The sequence below is a fragment of the Salmo trutta genome, chromosome 6 (genome assembly GCF_901001165.1).
Source record: "Salmo trutta chromosome 6, fSalTru1.1, whole genome shotgun sequence".
Lineage (NCBI taxonomy): Eukaryota > Metazoa > Chordata > Actinopteri > Salmoniformes > Salmonidae > Salmo > Salmo trutta.
The window spans coordinates 25,996,922-26,016,962 of record NC_042962.1 but is presented as its reverse complement, the minus strand read 5'-3'; the positions used below and the strand labels follow the sequence as shown (position 1 = coordinate 26,016,962).

General features: G+C 45.7%; 1 protein-coding gene across 2 annotated transcripts in view; it reads right to left on the bottom strand.

The window, feature by feature from the left end:
* Positions 1-20,041, bottom strand: part of tmem108 (transmembrane protein 108) — a 65,806-nt gene that overhangs the window by 10,888 nt on the left and 34,877 nt on the right. Inside the window, exons 1-2 of one of the 2 annotated variants that reach the window (XM_029755918.1) lie at positions 11,052-11,616; positions 8,585-8,668 (exon numbers count right to left, since the gene is read on the bottom strand). In XM_029755918.1, the coding sequence (XP_029611778.1) occupies positions 8,585-8,624 (40 nt within the window). In that variant the 5' untranslated portion in view covers positions 8,625-8,668; positions 11,052-11,616. Of the gene's footprint in view, positions 1-8,584; positions 8,669-11,051; positions 11,617-20,041 lie in introns of those variants that run through there. The other variant, XM_029755919.1, reaches the window with a different exon arrangement.

Genomic DNA, 20,041 nt, shown 5'->3' with positions numbered 1-20,041 from the left:
GGATAAGTCTGCTAAATGACTAAAATGTAAATACTGTTTCTGTCGAGTGGTTTTGTGTGTGTGTGTGTGTGTGTGTGTGTGTGTGTGTGTGTGTGTGTGTGTGTGTTTCTATTTACTGATATGTGTGTGTACCACTAATGTGTGTGTTTGTATGCGGCAGTGGGTTGAGCTGGGTGTGGCGGATTGAGCCATGTAATTTGTCACAGAGCTCCTCTGGCTGGCTGATGAAGTGAATGAGTAAGCAGGACAAACACAGACGGAGAACCTGGCTCTCTCCACTGTGGTACAGTGAGAGGAAATGAACTGGGAGTAAATGAACCAGTGAGATGATCGAGAGGCCAAGAAGAGTGAACAGGATTTTATTAACATCTATTATTGAGCGGGCTGAGTTAAGATGGGAACATGAGAAAGAGAGGGAGGAGGAGACGCAAAGGAGGTAGCTGAGGAGAAGATGAGAGGGAGAATAGTGGTGGATGTGTGTGGTGGTTGATGGATGAGGCTGAAGCAACAGTGGTCAGGGAAAGAGAGCCAACTGGTGTGGGACAAAGACATGTTCAGGCAATATATCATGTGTGTTTTTGTGTGTGTGTGTGTGTGTGCGTGTGTGTGTAAAACAGCTCCTTTGTTCCAAAATTCCAGAGGAAATTGTCTATTGTCTACTCTTTCCTCATCCCTCTGTTTGGTTGAGATCCTCAAGCTAGTCTGGACTTGTCCACAAAGAGATTGCATTGGCACAGATGGTTTGGGAATGGTTACTAGATAGATTTCATTGAGTTATTGAGGATTTGGTTTACAGTTGAAGTCGGAAGTTTACATACACTTCGGTTGGAGTCATTAAAACTCGTTTTTCAACCACTCCACAAATGTCTTGTTAACGAACTATAGTTTTGGCAAGTCGGTTAGGACATCTATTTTGTGCATGACACAAGTCATTTTTCCAACAATTGTTTACAGACAGATTATTTCACTTATAACTCACTGTATCACAATTCAAGTGGGTCAGAAGTTTACATACACTAAGTTGTCTGTGCCTTTAAACAGCTTGGAAAATTCCAGAAAATTATGTCATGGCTTTAGAAGCTTCTTATAGGCTAATTCACATCATTTGAGTCAATTGGAGGTGTACCTGTGGATGTATTTCAAGGCCTACCTTCAAACTCAGTGCCTCTTTGCTTGACATCATGGGAAAATCAAAAGAAATCAGCCAAGACCTCAGAAAAGAATTGTAGACCTCCACAAGTCTGGTTCATCCTTAGGAGCAATTTCCAAACGCCTGAAGGTACCACGTTCATCTTTACAAACAATAGTATGCAAGTATAAACACCATAGGACCACAGAGCCGTCATACCGCTCAGGAAGGAGACACGTTCTGTCTACCAGTGATGAACGTATTTTGGTGCGAAAAGTGCAAATCAATCCCAGAACAACAGCAAAGGACCTTGTAAAGATGCTGGAGGAAACAGGTACAAAAGTATCTATACCCACAGTAAAACGAGTCCTATATCGACATAACCTGAACGGCCGCTCAGCAAGGAAGAAGCCACTGCTCCAAAACCACCATAAAAAAGCCAGACTATGGTTTGCAACTGCACATGGGGACAAAGATCGTACTTTTTGGTGAAATGTCCTCTGGTCTGATAAAACAAAAATAGAACTGTTTGGCCATAATGACCATCGTTATCTTTGGAGGAAAAAGGTGGAGGCTTGCAAGCCGAAGAACACCATCCCAACCGTGAAGCACGGGGGTGGCAACATCATGTTGTGGGGGTGCTTTGCTGCAGGAGGGACTGGTGCACTTCACAAAATAGATGGCATCATGAGGATGGAAAACTATGTGGATATATTGAAGCAACATCTCAAGACATCAGTCAGGAAGTTAAAGCTTGGGTCTTCCAAATGGACAATGACCCCAAGCATACTTCCAAAGTTGTGGCAAAATGGCTTAAAGACAACAAAGTCAAGGTATTGGAGTGGCCATCACAAAGCCCTGACCTCAATCCTATAGAAAATTTGTGTGCAGAACTGAAAAAGCGTGTGCGAGCAAGGAGGCCTACAAACCTGACTCAGTTACACCAGCTCTGTCAGGAGGAATGGGCCAAAATTCACCCAACTTATTGTGGGAAGCTTGTGGAAGGCTAACCGAAACATTTGACCCAAGTTAAACAATTGAAAGGCAATGCTACCAAATACTAATTGAGTGTATGTAAACTTCTGATCCACTGGGAATGTGATGAAAGAAATAAAAGCTGAAATAAATCATTCTCTCTACTATTATTCTGAAATTTCACATTCTTATAATAAAGTGGTGATCCTAACTGACCTAAGACAGGGAATTTTTACTAGGATTAAATGTCAGGAATTGTGAAAAACTGAGTTAAATGTATTTGGCTAAGGTGTATGTAAACTTCCGACTTCAACTGTACATGTAAAATGTAAGGTGGCTGAGGAGACGAATGACTGTTTCAGAGGAAAGCAGGTCCTCACCAGACTTCACCGGCAACAACGTCACCTATGGGCACAAAACCACCATCGCTGGACCAGACAGGACTGGCAAAAACTTCTCTTCACTGACGAGTCACGGTTTTGTCTCACCAGGGGTGCTGGTCGGATTCTCGTTTATCGTCGAAGGAGTGAGCGTTACACCGAGGCCTGTACTCTGGAGCGGGATCGATTTGGAGGTGGAGGGTCCGTCATGGTCTGGGGCGGTGTGTCACAGCATCATCGGACTGAGCTTGTTGTCATTGCAGGCAATCTCAACGCTGTGCGTTACAGGGAAGACATCCTCCTCCCTCATGTGGTACCCTTCCTGCAGGCTCATCCTGACATGACCCTCCAGCATGACAATGTCCTGTGGTTCATTGTCATGCCAGCCAGGTAGGCTATACTCCTGTTGTAAAGATAAGCAATGTGCTTAATATAAGGACATTTGAGAAATAAATATAGTAGGCCTATTGAAAGCTGATGGGATCCTCCTCTTTACAGTGGAGGACATATCGTCCTCGATCTTGACTCCATCCAACACGAGACAAAGGACACAGAGGTACTTGACCCTCTTTAAGGTTGCTAGTACATTTCCGTGAAAGACCTCAACACCATCGGCCCTCCGTCTCCAGGTGTGGGAAGTGGCCAGCTAACGCCACTATCACAAGCTACAGCCTGCTAGAAAAAACGAGGACAAGGTAAATATGACTGTTAAAATTACATTCTGATTTATGTCAGTGATATTAACCAAAAACCTATTTCCTTTAACCCAGTCCAGAGATTTATCATGGGGATGGGCAATTTATGCAGTAAACTTGCATAAGAAGCTAGTGATATTCATGTATAGGTCCTCCATTGATGAGATGGAGGGAAATGGAACATTAATAAATCATAGGGCTGGCTGCTGCGTCTTGTGCACTTGATCCAATAGCCTTGTCCCCATCTCTCTGTCCCCGTTCCATCATTCAGTATTAGAGTCAAGGGCCTAGAAAGCCAAGATGGCAAGATGGGGCATTGGATGTTATTGAGTTTGAGGCCTAGTGAAATGAATGCATCCTAATGGAGAAAATGATCAAATCCTCAACATTCAGCCACATCCTCATTGGTCAGTCTTTACTCGAGCTACCAAGCCAACACTCTTTAAAAAAAAAAGGTGCTATCTAGAACCTAAAATGTTTTTTTCCCGGCTGTCCCCCATAGCAGAACCCTTTGAAGAACCCTTTTTGGTTCCAGGTAGAACACTTTTGGATTCCATGTAAAACCCTTTCCACAGAGGGTTCGATGTGGAACCCAAAAGAGTTCTACTTAGAGCCAAAAAGGCTTCTCCTATGGGGACAGCCCAAATAACCCTTTTTTTCTAAGAGTGTACAAACCGGTGTAGAGGGATAATAGTGTGAGATGTAGCCTACACTACTGCATCCTATATCCACCAGACCAGGCTAATCAATCATAGAAGAGAATCCACTTAGTGTGTGTAGTGGAGAACAGATCAGTGGATATCCCTCGCCTGGCTATGTGATCAATCCTGAGAGAGACTCTCTCTCTCTCTCTCTAACTTTCTCTCTCGCTCTCTGAAGGAGAAATCTCCAATCTGCCTATGTGGCAGGAGTCTCAGCCCAGTTGTGCTGCGTCATCAGTAGTCGGTCGGTCAGTCACAGCGTTTCATTTAGCAAATCCCAGGAAATCTGACATTCCCCAAAATAGGTCCTATAATACGCAGCATCCTCCATCGACAACATTCAATCCCCGGAGGCTGTTCTGCAAGCGCTATTTCTAAACTGTACAGTAAGCCTACCTCCAAATAGGCACAGATCACAGATCACAGCACAGTTTACCCTCCCCAAATCCTCACCTTCACCACTAGTAGGTCAAATCACTAAACTGACCTAAGATCAGTGTCTAAGGAGCAACTTCTCCAAGCTTAACACACACATCCTTCACTGTGATGCCACAGGTGCAGATATTATCACATCATTAGCTGCTGGTGTATAGGCTAAACATGCATGGGTTGATATTGTGTTGTAAACACTGTGGGCACTGATGCATAGCAGTTAGCGATTAAGGATGCCCTCACCGCCCAGTCCCCTATGGACTGTGTTAAGGCTTGTTTATACTAATTGCTAATATGGTGCGCCGCGGATGCTAAGTCCATGGGATCCTCTGTGAGTACACACGGGAGGTAGGAGGGTTGTCTCTACAGCATCGATCAGAATACCAATAAGCTTCCATCTCGAATCTCACAAAATTCAAACTACACATGCACGCACACAAACACAGCCAGCAGCATACCACTGCTGGCTTGCTTCTGAAGCTAAGCAGGGTTGGTCCTGGTCGGTCATCCCAATGCCCAGGGCAGTGATTGGGGACATTGCCCTGTGTACGGTGTCGTCTTTTGGATGGGAAGTTAAATTGGTGTCCTGACTCTCTGTGGTCACTAAAGATCCCATGGCACTTATGGTAAGAGTAGGGGTGTTAACCCCGGCGTCCTGGCTAAATTCCCAATCTGGCCCTATACCATCACGGTCACTTAATCATTCCCAGCTTACAATTGGTCATTCCTCTCCCTTGTAGCTATTCCCCAGGTTGCTGCTGTAAATGAGAATGTGTTATCAGTCAACTTACCAGGTAAAATAAGGGTTAAATAAAAAACACACAAACACTCAGCTCATATTTGTAAAGAAAGCTTGACGGAGCCGAACGAAAGTAGACGTCGGGCTCCTTTCGACGATGTGATTTGTTGAGAAGAGCCTGTGCATTTAACCTCTTCTTTAACATGCTATCTGAACAGACCAGATCAACAGATCAAACTGATGACATTCTTCACAGCAGGGGCGCAAAAAGCCCCTTATCCCCAGTCAGCCCTGCGGTGGGATTTGATTATCAAGCCTGTCCCATGCTATTCCAATTGTGACCTAGCTGCAGTGGTCAATAGGTGTTACTGACGTCACCTACAGTACAGTATGTGATCTGACAGTTGATTGGTGAGGAGGTTGTATTGGTATTCGTCACTCTGGATAAGAAAAACATTTCGACTCATCAAAACAAGGGACTGGTTTTCCATTCGTTTTCCAGTTGAATCCCCAGTATGGGTCCGGGGGAGATACAATGGGATGAGGGCCAAATAATACAAATAAAAATGTAAACAGCATCTCTCCTTTAAGTTCAATACATTTATTCAAACATACTTATTTCTAGCAGCTACGTGCGATCAACCTAAATGAACTCTGTGTTCAAGTTAGGAACTAGTCTTGAACAACAATTGTTTTCAGTCGGGAATGAAACAAACTGTCGGTCAGAGGTGTAAAGAGAGTGCATCTTTAAAAGTGGCGTAAACAGACAAATTCCACTGGTCTGCTGGTTGGGTGTGCCCGGCCCGCCTGCCAATCTATGGGGGGAGAGTGGTTATCCCAGGGGGCTGAGGGATAGATGGGGCACATCCTGTGGACCGCTGGGACTGGGGGGAGGGGGAGGGAGATGGGTTAGGGCGGCACAGACGTGAGCTCTGGCACCGTTCCAAATAGTACCTTATTCCCTACTTAGTGCACTGCTTTTGACCAGAGCCATAGGCCCTGGTCAAAAACTAGTACACTATATAGGGAATAGGGTGCCAGTTGGGACTCATCCTATCACACAGTGGGATAATGTCTTCCTGTTTGAATGTTCTGTAAAGCTTGTCAGATTAGGTTACCCCCCCTCCCCCCCCTTTTTTACAACACGGACATGTTTATCCCAGATCCCATATCCACGCTGTCAGAGAACTGAGGAATGAGAGACAAGGAGGATAGAAAGGCCCTCTGATGTTTACTGGGGTATTCATTTAGTAGGACAGTAGTTGCCCGGTTGACTGGGGGCTATAACAGCAACTGGGCCACAGGGCCAGGTCCGGTCGGTTCAAACAGGAAGGAAAGACATAAACTAGGAAGTTATTCGGGCTCTGGGGAGAACATTGAGTCACGAAGGCTGAGAAAAACAATGCAATAAAGTAGACCGACAGCACTGTACCGCTCACACATAATGTATAAGTTATTCAAGATATTACTGTGGTGTTATGACATTATTACAAGCACAATCTAGTGCCACAATAGAACCTAACCAAAAGGCGAGGCCCTGCAACTCAGATTAGGGAGATTTCTCATAGCTTGCAAATCACTCTAAACACTCTCACAGATAAGCATTTTACGAGCTGAAGTCACAATGTAATTTGCACTTGAGTCAAGGAGATGGAAGGAATTGCCGTACTTGGAAGGAATTGGATTGAGGACAGAGGGCAAAACAAACGTTTTCTGAAAACAAACAGGCAGTTTTCTGTAGCTTCAGGTAGGCCTGTACAGACAACCATGTTGAGCCAGACAGACATGGAAGGGAAGAGAGAGAGAACAGAGGAACGCCACAGGAAAGGAGGACTGGAACCAAAGGAAATGGGAGTACAGTGTGATAATATCATGATATCATCCCACTTCTCCGTTCTCTCTGAAACCCCTCTCCAAAACCAACGCTATAGGCCAACTCATAAAATGAACAAAAATGAACTCCCAAGAATTCTCAATGAGCATTGTTCAATTCAGCTGAAATTGACCCAAACTCTGGTTTATATAAAAATTGTATTTGTCCAACCTAAATTTGACTTGTACCTTATCTGAAAGACACGCATACACAGGTTAGAGAGGGGGCTCCCACACTGGGCACCCATGGAGCAATTGTTGTGGGGGGTTAAGTGCCTTGCTCAAGGACACAATGGCAGGCAATGGCATCTAGGATTTGATACCAGCAGACCCCTCCAGATCCAGGATTCGAACTGGCAACCCTCCAGTTTCTACAGTAGCTCGCCTCTCTAACCGCTAGGCTACACGCCGCCGCTGGCAGGTACATGCCAGAATGAGAAATGAGAATAGTCTGTTCTACAGAAAGGCAGCAGGAGTCTCTGGTGGGCTTCTCTGTCTAGACACAAGAACAAGGTACCTAGGCTACCCCCCAAATAGCACCCTATTCCCTATATAGTGTAGTACTTTTGAACAGGGTAGTGCAATATATAGGCAATAGGGTGACATTTAGGATGCAGTGAGTTGCGTGTGAAGAGTCTGGGGAGAGGCAGGCCACAGCTGTGACTCACACAGCACATCTAAGTGAAAAATATCACCTGGACCGTCAATGTTGGGTTCCACAGGAAACTGATGAAACCTCTCAAAAAGAGGCGACAGATCATTTGGTACGAAGAACCACACGGTACCAAAAACAAACTGCAATATGAAAAAAATGATCATCTCTATGATTTCACAGATCCTACATTTCTGAGCCAGAGAATGCTAAGAAATGGTTTCCTTTCCAAAGGTTCCATTACTTCCGTGGCGGTGCCCTCTTCTCAACCCAGCACCACTGGAGATCATAGTACAGCATTTGGAACACTTTGACTGGACCATCCGTTCTTGAGTACACAACAGCACATCCTACAGGAGGCCTCCTTGAGCAGTCGAACAACCTTCATGTATCTGCTGTGTGATGTGAATGAGTTAGATTAGTCGGGCCCGGCCTTTAACCGTGCTGCTCTGTTCTGGGCCATGGGGCACAGGGTGAATCATATCATAGTAGAGATGAGCAACGTGCTCCACTAACAGCCTGTGGTAATGTCAGTGGTTCAGCCTGACCCCGTGTTCCACATTCTGCTCTGGACACCTGCCAGACAATCACACCACTTCCCCCCCCTGGCCCTGCTAATATTCTTACAATGTTAAACAGCATATACTGTATGATATGATTATGAAACACAGAGGTAGATATGGATGGGTAACACACTGCAAGTACAATACCTGTTCTCTGTCTACCTGGAATCGGCTGAGACTGTGTTTTGAGGGTCCTTTTCTTGTAGCTGTTATCAGCACTGTTATTGTGCCCTCACTTTAGCTGTTTTCTGTCTTACTGGACTCTATTCTACCGTGTCCTTACCTGTAGCTAATGTGCAGTTTAACACGTTTGGCTAATGTACAGTAAGCCCGTAGCTTAGCTGTGCTGTTCGTACTGAACTGTAGTTATGTCACGTCAGTAATGCGCCGTATGTGATCTGACTGTATCCTATCTCAGTTATGAGGAGCCAGCCATGTCTACTCACTCAGCAGCTGGCGGCGCAGGACCTGCAGGCTTCTCTTCATGGTATCATGTGGTCCGGCTCCTCCTTCACGGTGCTCATGGTTCTCTGTGGAAACACAACCAGACCAGAGAGACAGACTAAGATACTGCACCGCGGTCAGGAAGCACGGTCAGATAGTGATGTGATTAGGTGAGGACATAGGGGGGAGAGAGAGAGAGAGAGACAGAGAGAGAGACAGAGAGAGAGAGAAAGAAGAGAGAGCGAGAGAGAGAGAGAAAGAGAGAGAGGGAAAGAGAGGGGAAGAGAGAGAGAAAGAAAGCGAGAGAGAGAGAGAAAGAGAGAGAGAGAGATTGATTACATAGCCAGGTGAGGGGCTATCCATTGAGAGAGAGAGAGAGAGAGAGAGAGAGAGAGAGAGAGAGAGAGAGAGAGAGAGAGAGAGAGAGAAATAAAGAAAGAAAGAGAGGGAGAGAGGACAGACAGAGAGACAGAAATAGAGAGAAAAATACAGCCAGTGACAGACCAGGACAGACAAGATGGTGTTTACAATTCCCAGTCAGGTCACAAACAGGAAAGAACTCAACAAGTATCGAAAAAAACTCCCCCTCTGACAACAATAAGAAATATTCACCACGACAGGCATAAATACTTAGCCATGGAAAAGTAACATCAATCAAGGTTGGATTAGACCATTAATGTACAGAGTGGTCATTGTGTATTTGGCCCTTGAATGCTGGCTATGTATGAAATGCAGTACGCTGCACTCACTGCCTAGGCTGGTCAGTAAAACCAATCATGGGTCATTAAACATTGATCAGTAGGGCGTGTAGTGCACTGAGCTATATATCACTAGACCGTATTCTAACTTCCACGGGTAGTCTTTGGGAGTGACAGAAGTGATAGTACCTTGATAAATGAAAGGAGGGCCCACACGCGCGAGCTGTGCGCACACACAAATTATTTTCACCTCTGGAGAAGCTTGTGTGTGTGTATGTGTGTGTGTGTGTGTGTGAGAGAGAGAGATTGCATTTCCGTGTGTTGCCCTGTCTTTGGGGAATAAACACACCTGCACTTCCCCTAAGGTGAATCCCCAATGCATAAATAATCTGGTGGCAGTGGCGAGTGTGAAATTGGATTTGTGCCCCCTAGGACGACGGGGTCTGGATGTGGGCAACCTGTGGATACGTCCCAAATGGCACCCTATTTCCTATATAGTGCACCAGTTTTGACCAGAACCCTATGGGCCCTGGTCAAAAGTAGTGCACTATAAAGGGAAAAAGGTTCCATTCGAGACGCAACCTGTGTTTCTCTGAAAGCGTAACGCAATGAGAGGGGAAAGGATAAGCAAACGAGCACAGCAGCACTGATCATTTCATAATGTATTGTTCCTTATGAAAATAATCACTTTCATAAAAGACTGGATTGAAATACGCACGCTGCAGGCTGCAACTCAATCCGCCTATTACCAGTCATATTGATATTTTGCCAGTCGAATGCCAAAACAAGAGACTGGCCCACTGTGAGAATGCCCATTTTGGGCAATTTCACTGGGGGAGGTGTCTCTCTCCTCTCCTCTTTTTCTCTCTCCCTCCTTTCCCTCTCGCTCTCTCTTCCCACCTCCCTCATCTCCCCCTCCCTCCCTCTCCACTCCTTCTCCTCTCTTCTCTCTCTCTCCCCCCTGCTCTCTACCTCTCCACCTCTTTCTAGGTGCATTAGCATCATGCTCCAGGGCTAATGAGCGGAGTGGCGGTGAGTGTTTAAGGAGTGCAGCTGAACCTCTCCAGTGTCCACAGTGATTACACATCATCACCCGTACTGGCTACCAGACAACCTTTCATTCACACAGAGCAGAGGAGGTGGGGGGTGAATCATATCCACCTGTTATGATGGCACATTAGCTACCGGTGCGTGCCACGACTTGTCCATACACAGAGAGAACGAGAGAGCTAGAGAGAGATATGTGGCGAGGCTGTGGATTTAACTACGATAGAGGAAAGGAGAGCATGGGAAAAGCCCCTCAGACCCCGGCAGAGTTCAGCTGGACACAGAAAGTAAGAGAGAGAGAGAGAGATGATGTATTATGTCCTTAAAGTCCAGGAGCTGGATAGGACAAATAGTCCAGAAACAGAGGATTTACGTCCGGGTAGCTGTTTGAAATATGACTCAAGATACCTACCCAACGATGTAAACACGGTGAGTACATCACCAATCAACACAGATACCGTTGGTCTGTGTGTTTTCTGTAATGTCAGGGACAGCTAGCAGCTCCATGGTATTCCAACATTTTACAGGAGAATAACAAACAAACCGCTGCATGGCAACTGACACACACACACACACACACACACAGAGCGTGGCCATTGCCATGACAACCCTAATAGTACATTGTATTCAAATCTCCTTGCCGAGGACAAATGGGACTCCATCAGAGATTTTTTTTTAATAATCCCATCATTTCTAAGAGAGAAAGACTAAATAAAGCACTCACCATTGAGACTGGGAGAATATGACTTTCAGACAATCCCTCTCCTCATAGCAACGGAGCGGTCTTTGTGTTTGGGCTCATGTTGACAGCCCTTTGGGTCCCCAAAATGCCTCTGCTGCTGCTGCGACTTGGAGAGTGCAGCTCTGAATAGTGAAACTGGAGGGGCGCACAGAGTTTAAGCCCCAGCCAAGGTCACTCGAGACGGGGTAATGAAATAAATCTGTCACTCTGTCTCCACCAGGGTACAAGCGCGCAAGGATAACAATGCCTTTACATTTTGGACTTCCCTCTATTTTACTGTAGGGGTCTAGCGTCTGAGGATCTGTCTCGATGCCTGCGTGAAGCTGCACCTTCCATAGCGAAGGAGGAAAGAGGGAGAGGAAGGAGGGAGTAAGGGAGTCACTGAACGAGTGGACAGGGCTGTGCTCTCATAACAACCCACAGATAACCCAAAGACCTAATCACACTCTTTTACGGGAGCTGATATTTTCCTCCCTCCAATGCAATGTTCTCACGGCTCGGTTCATCTGCTGGTTCCAGCTGCATTGAATGAGCACACCGTCTCAAATGGCACCCTAAGCGCACTACTTTTGACCAGGGCCCCTACGGGTTCGGTCAAGAGTAGGGCACTGTGTAGGGAATAGGGTGCCATTTGGGACGCGGCCACTGTCTATCTGTGAAGGCGGTCGGTAAATGGAGACAGAGAAATTAGGGGGGAAATGCTCCTGAATTCCTTAAACAGATTCATGGAGTCAAATCTCAGTCATAAAGTAAGACCTCAGTCATAAAGTAAGACAAATCTGAGAAAATGTGAAGGTGTTACATTGACTTCTTTCTTTCTTTCTTTCAGATAGCTGAAAAGAGTTATAGAGGTAACAACTTTCCCATTTCTACACCATTTTAATATCCAAATTCACTGTGGAGTTATAAATAGGTCCATTTACAGTAAGGCCACTATGGCAGCCCCAGAGGACAAACAATGTGTCAGTCCAAATTGCACCCTGTTCTCTATATAGTACACTCTCTACAGTGCACTACCCATAGGACTCTAGTCAAAAGTAGTGCACGATAAAGGGAATAGTGTGCCATTTTGGAAACAAACCGGTTAACATTAGAGGAGTGGATTTACAGTGGACCTCATTGGCGTAATCTCAAGGGATTCGGTGATTGCAACAGCACCGTGATGTCTATCTCGATCTCCTCCTCCAAGCAGACCAGACAAAAGTGAGGCGCCTTCATGGCGTTCACCCTTTGATTATGTTTCTTTCGCTCGTTTGATGGGAATCAGTAAACAGTTCCTGATACCTTCTCACACGTCAGGCCTTGTCTCTCCATGTGTTTACTGTGCTGTTGTTGTTGGGGCTTTGGGGGCTCAGAGGACCTCAGTTTGGGCTGTGGTGACTTAGTGCTGAGCAGTGATGTCTCTGGGGCCCCTCCTCCCTTGCCTTCCTCCCCACAGTCTTACTTGTCCTATTAGTGACCTCACAGTAGACCAAAGGCTGCTGGGCTTTCATAACAGGAATTCAAGTAAGACCCTGCTGAGGCTGATCCCCAATGGGAAATAGACCAGGGGCCTGATTACAATGAACAATTCCATTATGAAACAAATAACACTTATTCTTCAAGCATGAGCCACAACAACAGCTGTGGCCAGTGAGCAGTGACTCAACCACGGAGCAGCCGATTGGTTGTTGGTGCCCCTCGAGTGCCGCTGCGATCACTTAATTGGCTGGCCAGTCAGACAAAACAAATGTAATGTTTACTACAGTATCGATTTTCTCCAATAACGGTCCCTGATGATATAGCACCAGGTATTTACCACAAGCTCGATAGAAAGAAAGTATTGGTTCTTCAGTATCCTATTGCTCCTCTCCACCACGCCAAATGTGTATCTGCAGGATGCTATGGTGCTGAGTCACCGTCAGTGCTGTGAGTGGACGCTGCCGACCACGGCCCTGATGGCATGATGAGTTGCGGTTGCTGTGTCATGCAGGCTGGTGGCAGTTGGTGTCGGCTGCGTGGGTCATCAATCTGCGCCACCAAGTCCCCCCCATCATTACTTCCTGTCACCCTCACTGACTAACTGGTCTGGCTACATGAGTCTCTTACATAATCATTGGGGATTCTCACATACTGTGCTGTACTGTCTGTCTGTCTGTCTGTCTGTCTGTCTGTGTGTCTGTCTGCACATCTCCAAAACCAGTCACCACCCTTTAGAGTAAATGGATGGAAAGGAGTAGAAACGGCTGTTTTATAACGTTGCTATAGTCCCCTCATAAGTGGCTCATATGTAGCAACTGTCCTAATCGTACAAGAAGCGTGTCGTAACAGCCACAGTAATTAGTGCGCAAAATGCCTCTGCACGAACATGAATCACCAAGAGACACCACCGCCATAAAACACAACCGTTACAACCCTGTTCCACATTCACGGAGCTGCGGCTGTCAATTCCCATTCCTCTTCCTGGGTTAGAGGCCAAGTTAACATCAGTAATGCAAGGCAGAGCAGTGTAGCACCAGAGATGACACACCTGCCAAAAGCAATGCGTGTGACATGGAGCGTGGCAGAATAGTGAGTGGGCACCTGTTTAGTGTGTGTGTGTGTGTGTGTGGTCTGCTCCTCAGGCTGACTCTGCCAGCTGAGCTCTCATAACCTCACACACACACACACACACACACACACACACACACACACACACACACACACACACACACACACACCTCAACCTGAATGGGTCTCTTACTCACTCACTTGCCTCCACTCAGTAAAAGCCACAGCGGCACTTGCCTGCAGTAGAAAGGAAAGTTAGGGAGAAACTGCAACAACAACATGTTCATCCTCCCCATGAATCACTAGCCAAGCCTGTCCTCTGACTAAGACCACTCATCAGGGGAACTGTGACCAAGGTCCCGCTGAGCACCTGCACAGTGCCAAACTCCTGGAAGCTGTCGACCATTGCACCGGTGCTTAATCACCAAATGACTTTCGACCTGTTGCCCTCATGCCACTGCTGGCCGAATGCATGGAGAGGGTTGTCAGGAAGCACCTTACCCTGTCCACCCTGTCAACTGGACCCGCTACAGTTTGCCTGTAAGGCACAGAGGGGGACTGTAGGATAGTACCCTGACCTTGACCTAGTCACTTTCAACATGCTAAATCATATGCACACATTATATTTATTGATTTTAGTTCAGCTTTCAATACAATGCAAATGCACACACTGCTGAAATGAGTACTGGACCTGAACGTCAATGGTGGCCTCGCAGGTTGGATCAAGGACTTTTTAACTGACCGCCCACAGAGGGTTCTCCTGAATGGGGCCCTCTCTGATGAACTGACCCTGTACACAGAGGGTTCTCCTGAATGGGGCCCTCTCTGATGAACTGACCCTGTACACAGAGGGTTCTCCTGAATGGGGCCCTGTCTGATGAACTGACCCTGTACACAGATGGTTCTCCTGAATGGGGCCCTCTCTGATGAACTGACCCTGTACACAGAGGGTTCTCCTGAATGGGGCCCTCTCTGATGAACTGACCCTGTACACAGAGGGTTCTCCTGAATGGGGCCCTCTCTGATGAACTGACCCTGTACACAGAGGGTTCTCCTGAATGGGGCCCTCTCTGATGAACTGACCCTGTACACAGAGGGTTCTCCTGAATGGGGCCCTCTCTGATGAACTGACCCTGTACACAGAGGGTTCTCCTGAATGGGGCCCTCTCTGATGAACTGACCCTGTACACAGGGGCGCCCCAGGGGTGTGTCCTTTCACCGCTGTTGTTCTCTATCTACACTAACAAGACGAAGACCCAAAGGAAACAGTGTGAGCCTTTTCAAGAACGCAGATGACATGGCTGTGGTGGGACTATTTTAAAAAAAAATGCTACGTCAGATGGGGACAGCTATTTCAAATAGGCCAACAACCTTCAAGAATGGTGCCGGTCAATTGCCTTCCACATTAATGTGGACAAGACAAAGGAGCTGATCATCAATGGCAACGACCTGCCAATGTCCCAACAACTCTCTCTGAACAAGCAACCAGTGGAGGTGGATGAGTGTTCTAAATATCTAGGGACACAAATTGATTACAAGCTGAGCTTTACAGAGAATGCAGAATGTATTTTTTTTAAAAGCATGCCAGCGACTGTTTTAATCAGGAAATTGAAGGGTTGAAGGGATGTTCTGGAGAAGTTGTACAGCAGTCTGGTGGAGAGCATCCTCACGTTCGATATGACAGTCTGGTATGGCAATCTGAGCGTGAGGAGGAAAAGCAAACTGACCAGAACAGTAAACACAGCCGGCAAAGTAATCGGTGGACCACAGGCACAGTTGAGCGGTCTGTTCCACCAGGCAACCAAAAGGGAAGGCACTGGCTGTCGTTGACGACCCCTCCCACCCACACCCTCACGTCCGAGAGCTTCCCTCTGGCCGGCGCTTCAGAATGCCCATGGCCAAGAAGAACGTGTTCAAACATTCATTCGTTCCTTGTGCTGTTGGACGACTAAATGCAACATAAATTGCATCGGTATAAGCACTTATCTATTTCTCTATTTTAACAGTGCAGGGTAGCGGTCAGTTGTGAGTAAATGTATCAATGTCCTCTATCTTTTTAGGTTATGCAGTATGAAGTGTTGAGTGGTTTAAATGTGTGTTATGTGAGAATATATGTGTAAGGGGATGCCAAAGAAAACTTGTAATCCTGGATGGACAATAAAGTTTTATTCTATTGTATGGTACAGCTCCCATAGACTTCAAATAGTATTATGGTTAGCCACAAAGCTGATTTAATAAGATGACCAAGCAGGGTAATAGGGCATTAAATTGGGAAGGATGGGGCTCCCCCAGAGTGTAGACGGACAGTGTCACTATACAGTGAACAGGGTGCCATTGTGAGTGACACGGGCTGCAGTTTGTCTGGAACACACACTTTAGTACAGGGGCCATAAGGTGACACACACATATGGGGTCATGGGAGGGTCACTCCGAGTTACCGTTACATCAGGGGTCAACCCTCCCTGACTAACTGACTGACTGAATAACAGACCCACTGCATGCCACAGAATGGCAAACGATCGCAATGATCTGCAGGCACATTGCCAACACCAATAATGGGATATATAGATATAAAGAGATATAGGTAAGGGTGCACAGACACACACACATACACTCAGTGTGCTAGTCCTATTATCAATCTCTGATATTAATCTGAGACGCCAAGCATCCAGCCATAGCATAGCTGTCATTTAAAAGGAAAATGTATTTTCACAAACATGCCTTCAGTCCCTTTGGAGTTCCTGGGACGAGCGGTAAAGACAGAGATCGGGATGCAGGGCGTCTCTCTCTCTGGCAGCGTCTCAGTCGTAAATATCTCTCTCCTTTCTCTCTCTCCCTCGATCGGTCTCTCTTTCTCCCTTCTCTTTCATCTCTCTCTATCCCCGTCTTTCTCCCCCTCTCTCCATCTCCCTCTCCTCCACCTCGTCTCTGTCCTTGTGTGACCCTGCAGACAGTAATGATACGATTGACTGCTGCTGTGTTGTGCTGGTGCTGCTGACTAACAGTAAAGTGAAGCTAGCATCGCACCACGTCCCGCTACGCCTGTCACAATCACTAAGAAAGTAATACCACAGAAAAATAGAGAGCGCGGGTTGACACCTAAATTCACCACTTTACACAAAGCGTGATGACGCCTGTCAGAATTTCCTGGAGTGTCTGGTAGCCTCCCAAATGGCACCCTACTCCCTGCGTAGTGCACTACCTTTGACCAGAGCCCTCTGCACTATGTAGGGAATAGGGTGCCATTTGTGATGGAGACTCAGTAGTCTGTCCCTGAATCGGTAGGCACAGCATGCACCCTGGAGGGTGTGAAGACAGGAGCATTTAAAGTGAAGTATTTCAGAGTCAAATCTACTTCTGAGAATACACTAGACAGGAGTGAAGTGAACATGAGTGTATTATAGCTCAGCAAAAGGCAGAATGACAACATCGAAAGACAGAGAGCCTGGGTAGGAGCTAGCTATTAGCATCGCTATATAGGCTAGCAAACACTTGTGTCTGATATGAGGCTCCCTGTGGGAATAGCCTAGCTAGCAGTGGAATTTTACAGCTGCCCCACCGCACCAACACCATAGAGTCGTCTGATCTTAATATCTTCATCTTTGATCACCAAAGGGAGGCTTGTAATAAGACGGCTCCCATGGGGGCAGAGGGTGGCGCACTAAAAAATAAACAACATCCACAAAAAAGCAGTCTGCTTTGGTCGAGATGAAAAAGTATAATTATAAACTGGGTGGTTTGAGTCCTAAATGCATACCACGGGGTATGACAAAACATGTATTTTTACTGCTCTAATTACGTTGGTAACCAGTTTATAATAGTAATAAGGCACCTTGGGGGTTTGTAGTATATTGGCCATATACCACACCTCCTCGGGCCTTATTGCTGCAGTATATTTTGTCTGCAAAACGCTCTCCGAATGATATAGCTAGAGAATCACTCTATTGGAGAACTTGCTGTGCTTATTGTAAGGTATTTTGCTCTCTTTTGCTTTATTCCCCCCATCGTTCATGCTGTATCGGTCGATTCATGATGAAGGGAATAAGTATTATGTTGATAATCTAACCTACTTCATTTCTCCCATCCAAGTGAAAGATGAAGTTCCAGAGGGAAGAAAAGAGGAGAGAAATAATTCAAATATCCAGACAAATAACTAAAGGAATCAGAAGACGGACGCTTCCAACAGCTCTCAACCTTTAACAAACGCATCAACATGCGATTAGAACAGATGGTGTTTCCTCTTGTCCCTTGTGTAAAGATTTCTGAAGCAAAGGGCAACCGTTTCAGCTCTAGTCTAGTTCAAGATGAGCCCCCTTACATCCAGATTGTCTAATCGTTAAAGTTCATAGCGTTGGCTAGATCTGCCAGACAGACATGTCAGAAAATTTATTATTTGACTAGGCGCTCAATGAGACCTTAGTAGGAGATAACGAGCAAGCATGTAACCATTTACCCTTGATCTATCCAACGCCTGGCTGTCCAGTGTCCGCACTGGGCCACGTCAGGCTGCTCAGCTGTGAAAACGGCTGAATATCCTTTGAATATCCTTTAAGCAACAACCCAGCGGTTTGGTGTAGGTGTTGTACTTCGTATGCAACAGTCGGCTGACTGTTTTGGGTGTTGAGCTTGAGCTAGAGTTGACATTTGAGGCTTGGTTAGCTGCATAAGCCCGGTAGTTTCTATGCTATGTTCCTCAAGCTTGGTTCTTAGCTAGTGGGGGGGGGGCTGTGGGTGACGGAGTATCTGCAGTGGACTGCTTCCACTCACAAACCTACTGTGAGAGGTTTGTGAGTGGGAGAGGTTGTGATAGCGCTTCACTATGATCTGATCTTATAGCGGTAAACATGGTTTAAAGTTGCCGTATAACACTCCATCTCCCATCTCCCCTTGGTCTTCTCTCCTTTAGAACTCCTACTGTCATCCCTACGGCCGCCTTCTTTCTTGCTCTCTCTCTATCTCGCTCTCTATCTTCCATAGACAAGATTGATGACGCTCAGAACCGATCATTAGCTGACATGTACAGCAGCAATGCTTAAAAAAGATTCATACTAGGACATGCACCACTTCTGGGACTTTAACATCACAGCACCAAACATCACAGAAAAATTCTCTTTGCAAAGTGCAGTTGATTCTACATAACTGTCTGGTGATACCAAATCATGGAATCACAAGGATGTCCTAAAGAGAAAATATATGTCAGCCTCTGGTTAGACTCCTGAACTTCTTCACACATTTTATTATAATGTATTGTCTGCTATTTGACCTGTTTAGGGGTCAAATAGAAGAGACCACCTCATCAGTAGCCTCTACGCAGAGTGATGAGTGTGGCTGACATCAGTAGGGGTAATGTGTGTGTATACAGTGCATTTGGAAAGTATTTAGACCCCTTGACTACGTTATAGCCTTATTCTAAAATGGATTAAATTGTATTTTTCCCTCATCAATCTACACACAATACCCCATAATGACAAAGCAAAAACAGTAAAAAAAAAAATGTTTTATATGCAAATGTATAAAAAATAAAAAAACGGAAATATTACATTTACATAAGTATTCAGACCCTTTACTCAGTACTTTGATGGAAGCACCTTTGGCAGCGATTACAGCCTCAAATCTTCTTGGGTATGACTAGGGCTGTTGTGGTGACCATATTACCGCCACACCGGCGGTCACGACTCATGAAGGCAGTCAAATTCCATGTGACTGTTTAGTCACGGTAATTAGGCTTCTCCAAGCTCTGATGCTGCTGATGGTCATTAGTAGCCTACCAAACTTGCTAACTGCCTGGTACTCAGCACTCTATTGTCCCACTAATCACTCTGACATCAATGCAAATGTATTCGAAAATCTTACCAAACACTTCATGAGAGCCCATGAGCTCATGTTGCACAATATTTCAATAGGCTATGCAATTGCGGGAGAAAACAGTGATGGCCTCTACTAAAATTAGGAGGATCAGCTTTCTATAGGCTAGGCCTACTACATTTATTTCTCAACTTTCCTAATATTAAGCACATTGTTATATATATTTACAACAGGAGTATAGCGTATCTGGCTGGCATGAAAATAAACCACGGGGAAAGTGTCCTCCATTCACTATTTAAGTGCATAGATGACATGTATTTTGTACCGCTGACCCGGTTTCAATACAGGTCCATGATAATGGTCCATTCTAAATCGAAACAAATTTCACACATTTATTATTTAGTATATGTAAAGAATAGTCTGATGGGTGACAATATTAGCCTATCACATTATATATTATCACTTGTGAATGATGCCCTGCATAAGAAACAATGCCTTTTTTTGCGACTTTTTCAAATCTTAGTCGCACACCTCATGTAGCCTAGCTGTAACGGCGGTCGTCAGGAATGGACCAAGGCGCAGCGGGTTGAGTGCTCATAATTAACTTTAATGAAAACACTACTACAAACAAAACAAAA